General features: G+C 37.2%; 1 protein-coding gene across 2 annotated transcripts; it reads left to right on the top strand.

The window, feature by feature from the left end:
* Window positions 1–266: 266 nt before the first annotated feature.
* On the top strand, window positions 267–3,600 carry s1pr5a (sphingosine-1-phosphate receptor 5a). 2 transcript variants are annotated; one of them, XM_017461392.3, is made up of 2 exons: window positions 267–423; window positions 1,385–3,600. In XM_017461392.3, the coding sequence occupies exon 2, from the start codon at window positions 1,569–1,571 to the stop codon at window positions 2,772–2,774; it is 1,206 nt and encodes a 401-aa protein (XP_017316881.1). In that variant the 5' UTR covers window positions 267–423; window positions 1,385–1,568; the 3' UTR covers window positions 2,775–3,600. The 2 variants fall into 2 exon arrangements, with proteins under 2 accessions (XP_017316881.1, XP_047005797.1); XM_047149841.2 differs by lacking the exon at window positions 267–423 and adding an exon at window positions 470–960.
* Window positions 3,601–6,193: the final 2,593 nt, after the last annotated feature.

The raw sequence follows: 6,193 nt of genomic DNA, 5'->3' as shown, positions 1-6,193 counted from the left end.
ACCATGTTTCTTGTTCACCCTCTCCAGGAGCATCTTTACATAACAAAACACTTTCATGAACAGGCTTGAACAGAAGGCTCTGTGTATCATTTTCATCAAACATTAGCCATCTTGTCAACTAATTTCCACACAAACGAGGCCATGTGAAAAGCTTACCTTTGCCTTGTAGTTGTGCTTACCTAGAGGAGTGGTTTTTCATTTTCACCTCGTTAAATATATCCAAGCAGAGAGAGAGAGAGAGAGAGAGAGAGAGAGAGAGAGAGAGAGAGAGAGAGAGAGAGAGAGAGAGAAGCGGGATGAAAGGAGGAGCAGTAAATTGCAAGTCTAATCCTGTCTTATACACTCTTTTCACTGAAGGCTGTTCTGCTCAGTTACTAGAGTGAGAGCACAGAGGCTCACATCTCCCTGCTGAAAACTACCGAGGTGCGTATGTTTTATATACGCTAATTTATATATTTGCTTGTTCTATCAGTGTACGTTTTCATAGGGGCAAAAATTTTTTAGCCCATGTTTTAGGAAATACGAGCAAAGTCGAGTCTTGTTTCCTGAACACGCTTTAAACTCTGCAGAATCTCATTGTTACTCTCTCAGGCTTTATGTAAACTTTTACTCAGGAAGACAATGTACATACTGTTTTCTAGTATGCAGGTATGAGGTTTTTCCTAATATATATATAAAAAAGAAAAAGCTTTGTCGTGTACAGTGTAAATTCACGTTTTGTGTAAAACAGTAACGTATTCTGTTTTCGCTCATTTTAAATGATTTCCTCCTTTTGTTTGGTTAGATTATTCATATTTTTTTGCGCACTTGAAGAGACCCTTGTTTGACTCTGTGCGTGAGAAAGACAGAGAGAGAGAGCCGTTACATTTACTTAAAGGCTGTTTGTAGGCGTGCAGACATGTAAATACGCCGTCAGTACCTCATCTTTCCATCCCCACAACTGTGCCGTCTCATAAACAGGTATTTCTGATGAAGTCACCACACCGCTCCTACCACTTGTTTCAACCATGAGAACAGTTTTGTAAACGGTTTTATTGTTTTGCCTGGAGGCTTTTTTTTGCGCTGAGATGTTGAACACACCCTCCGTATTTTCCCTCTTTAATCAATCAGATTTTCTGGTTTGTCTTCACGGCCTGTTCAACAGCTTTACATTTGCTCTGTTTATCCTCCCTATTTATAATCCTCTATTAATGTGAGAAATCTTGCCTGGTTCGTTATTCCATAATTCTATATTATCAACACCACGTAGTGATGTTTTTTTTGGTTCCTTCTTTTACCAGGACTGTTTTGCTACTACACCAAAAGAATGTAAAATAATTGAAATTGTATTATCCATTCAAGGTTTGTTGATTTAAAAAAAAAAATCCGTTTTGTGTTACTTTAGGTTCTTCCAAAACAAAAAGCCCTCTGGACATATGGATTCCTGATAGAACTGCGCTTCGACGCAGATCTGACTAAATAAACCTCAACCATTTTTGGATCAGTTCTAACTTTTCATGGTGGAATCATGAACTCCCAAAGGACTAGTTTGTGATGAGGATCCTCATAAAGAAATTTTTACAGGCGTGATGGAAGCATCGCATTTTGTTGCTGTAGCTCCAACAACGATCACGAAGACCTCTGATACAACATACCTGAGCAGAATGTTCAAGAAGTACCAAAGTAACCAGGTCATCGTAGACCACTACAACTTCACCGGAAAGCTGACTGGGAACAGGTACACAGAAGGCATGAAACCTGTAAACATTGTGTTCCTTATTATCTGTCTGCTAATTGTGTTGGAGAATGCAGTGGTTCTTGTAGCTATTTGGAAGAACAAAAAGTTCCACATGCCCATGTACTACCTTCTGGGCAACCTGACTTTTTCAGACTTGTTGGCAGGATTTACCTACATGGTGAATATCATAACATCAGGGGCCAACACGCTCACAATGACACCTGTCCAATGGTTCATTAGAGAAGGTGGTGTTTTCATCACATTAGCTGCGTCCATCATTAGCCTCTTGGCCATTGCTATTGAGCGGCATGTGACTATGGTGCGGATGAAGCCATACCAAGGGGCCAAGCGTGGGCGCATGTTTGCTCTGATTGGCGTAAGTTGGGTGCTCTCGATCATTCTGGGTCTGCTACCCATTATGGGCTGGAACTGCATGGGTATCCTGAACCAGTGCTCGACCGTCCTGCCTCTGTACTCCAGGAGCTTCATTCTCTTCTGCATTACAGTCTTTTCTGCTGTATTACTGGCTATTGTGGTCCTCTACGTCCGTATCTTCCGTGTTGTAAAGTCCAACACACAGCGGCTGGCTGGTGCTCCACAGCGTAAAGGTTTTGCAAAGAAGTCCCAGAAGTACATGGCACTGTTGAAGACAGTCACCATAGTGCTGGGTGTTTTTATCGCCTGCTGGCTCCCACTCTTTTTTCTCTTTTTATTGGATTTTTTTTTTCAAGCCCAAAGCTGCCCGGTACTCTTAAAGGCAGAGTACTTTCTTGGACTTGCGATGATTAACTCATTGCTTAATCCAATAATCTACACATTAACCAGTAAAGACATGTGTAAGGCCATACTGAGACTGCTCTGCAGCTACTGCTTGATCACAAAAGATGGACAGGTGAGGAAGATTGGAATAACGTTCCTGGAGTGCAGCACAAGTAAAACAGAGATGCCATCACACAGGCTAGAGGGCCTGGAGACGGTCTCCACTGGGAATTTTACACCATCTACTATCAAAGCTATTTTTCCCAAAATATCAAAGAGTGTAGTTTTGGGACAATAATGTTAAGGTTGAGTTTTATTGAGGCCTGGTATAATGAAGGGTATCTTGAGAGAATGAGCCAGTTGGTCAGAGTGTACTGAAAAGAGCATCCTTTACTCCCGAACTGATTACATAGCTTTAATAACTGTATATCAAGGAAAGCATTAGAGACAGACAGCCTCAGAACGTATTACAACTTTCAGTATGGGCCTAACCAACATTTGAGAACTTTCTTGTGTTCTAATTTACTATGAGATGATGAAAGTGACGTTGAGGATTTTAAAAAATAACTGTGCTCTCTTTAAATCCAATATGGTGTGAAGCAACATGCACTTAAGCGCAAACAAAATGCAAGTATGACATAGTGGTAGATATTACAGTAACTGTGATTTTGGGGTTGTCCACCAGTGTCTTTCATGTCACATGATATTTGTTAATGTGCTTCAAGTTAAGCACCTACCATATGGTCTAAAAGCGAAGATATTGTGCTTCGGGAAATATTTTGGTTTCTACACCATGCAGTGTTCACTAAGATCTGGTGCATGCAAAATTAACTTTTCATATATCCTTGGACAGCAAACAAGACAGACTGAAGGTAATGTAGCTAATATCCCCCCCAGCCTTCAGTTTAATGGGAGTGCACTTTTGGGAATTAATGGCAGTTTCATTATCATACCAACAAACATGGTCAAGCCATCCATTTCTACAGTAACTACAAATGTTACACAGTAAAAACATTTTTGTAGCAATTGCATTGGAAAGAAAATAAACTTTATGGGATGATGACATGTTTTGTAGCTGATTAGAAAGTGAAAAATCCAGTGTTAATGTTTATATATATATATATATATATATTAAAAAAAATATTTATATCTTTGTCTTTATTACCTTTAATAAAAGGTAGTATTTGATAATTTTTTTTAAATGGTTTGTACTTTTGCTAAATTATGATACACAAATGTATATATGTACCTTTTATAATAAAGTCTTCATATGAAATCTTTTGGCCCTGTGTTCCTTTTCTATCCACTTTTCCCCCTGTGGCAAAGGTGGCTTACATTGGCCTCCTACGTCAGATGGCAAACCAACTGTTCTACTATATCACATGATCGACAGGAAGATGTAGCGAGACTTGAGGCTTTTTTTATGCATTGTTTGGTCACAAATGAACAGTGAAGCATGGGTCTCGTGACTTAGCGAAAATGAGATAACATCAGCGTAGCACCATGCTTGTTTTGTTTATATATAATCCAGTTCATCGTTGATTAACTGGCCTTTAGTTAGTGTTATTCATCACGAAAAAAAATAGGTGGTCAGAAAATTTTCTTTAATATTTTTAATATACTGATATATAAAATGCATGATGACAATAAAGCAAATAAGTAAATATAAAAATATTGAAATATCACACATAAGCCTGTTAACTTTGCACTTTTAAACTTTGCACTTTTCCCCCTTAAGACTTTAATTAAAATGAAATGGTCAGATTTTTCCTTAACATTTGTAAGTATACTACCGGTCAAAGTTTGGAGAAATGTTTCTCATGATCTTAAAAACTTTTTGATCTGAAGGTGTATGATTAAATGATTGAAATCGGTGTTGAAGACAAAAATATAGTTGTGCCAATATATTCATTTCTTTTGTTAGAAAGCTAACATTTTATTTACAAATATATATATATATATATATATATATATATATATATATATATATATATATATATATATATATATATATATATATATATATATATATATTTTTAAACAGACAACTCAGAGCGAAATATTCCAAAAAATAGCCAATAAGTGTCCAGCATTATTACTGTTTAAAAAGCATCTCAGGGCGATTCCTCAAGAAATCGGTTGAGAAAACGCCCACAATACATTTCTGGAAATTCTAAGCAAAAAGGGTGTGTACTTTGAAGATGCTAAAATACTGAATTATTTTGATTTATTGTGGATTTTTTTATTTTTATCACAGCATAATTCCCATAGTTTCATTTGGGTTATTCCAGAGTTTTGATCACTTTATTAATATTATAAAATGTGGAGGAAAAAAATAAAAATAAAGAATAAGTGTGTCTAAGCTTTTGTCAGGTAGTGTATGTTAAAATTAAGTACATATTAAAGAAGTTAACAGAATTCAGATAACTTCGCAGTTTTACAATCATTTCCTGTTTTTTTTTTTTATGTTATTAAGCGGCTTTGTGTGAACTTGACCTTGTATGCCATTGCATTATCCGGAATGTCACTAAGGTGCACTAGTGTCAGTGTGGTCTAACCTCAATGCAAGACGTGTGCCAACTCTGCCACTGCCTTGGCAGGAAATTTTGAAACAAGGTCACAGACTCGTGCCAGGGTAGAATCGGCCCGAAGCGTAAATGCTCAACACTTCAACACACATTTGCCCACCCACCTCACCACAGAAACTGCACATACATACACCATGAGTCATTTGTTAAGTGACAGTAAGCAACAAACAAACATCAAATAGTCACGCAATTAAAATGATTTTCGGGCGTGAGAAATTTTCTACTCTGATAACCTTTCACACAAATACAGCAAATATCTGTATTTATCCAGAAACAGATTCTTCTGAGAACATTTAATTGAATAAAAGGAGCAAACAAGTATGTCTGTTTAAATCTTAAGAGCTGAAAATCTGCACCAGAGAAAATTCCATTTAAGGGAGCAGTCCTCTTCTGATGTACAAGAAAGAGGACTACACACAATGAACTTCTCCCCAACTGATTCTCAATCCAAGTATTAAACACACCTGTCTCAGGTGAGGCACAGCAAACAAAAACATGCAGGGCAAATATTTACAATATTCTGTTACACTCGTTCAATGTAACTCAACACCAGGAACTGCCTCCTAAGTAACACTACTTACATATTCAGATGACAGAGGGGACACACAGCAAAATACTACAGGGTGTCGAAAAGTCAGGAACTGATGAACAATGTTTTGATTAATTACAACATGCACTTTAAACATTCACCCTTACGTGCTATGTATTTTTTCAGCCACTGTATAATGTTTTCGCAGATTTTGCTCAACATATTCTAATTGACATTTGTTCAACATACTCCCATTGCTTCCTGACATTTCAGACACTGCAGTAAGTTTCATGCATTAGTCAGGTACAGTGATGCAACATGAAGTGAATTTTAAAACTACACACTTACTGGGCATTTTGTTATACAAGTCACACTTGTTGAACACCTTGTAGGTTTAGCTTAGTTTTTCCATTCACAGAGTGTTAATCATCCACTTGCCCTTTCTCAGTGGTTACTTTCTGACCACATGGCTGCTGCTGAATAGAGATTTAAAGTTGATGGACTGTTATTTGTCCAGCTTAAAAATCCCATTTGTATCTGTTATAACGTAAATGAAAACAGGAATTAACTTGTCTCGTAGGCATTAAACAACATTAAAAC

This window comes from Ictalurus punctatus, chromosome 2 (assembly GCF_001660625.3).
Source record: "Ictalurus punctatus breed USDA103 chromosome 2, Coco_2.0, whole genome shotgun sequence".
Lineage (NCBI taxonomy): Eukaryota > Metazoa > Chordata > Actinopteri > Siluriformes > Ictaluridae > Ictalurus > Ictalurus punctatus.
Note: the sequence above shows the minus strand (reverse complement) of the source record. Positions and strands in the feature narration are given on the sequence as shown.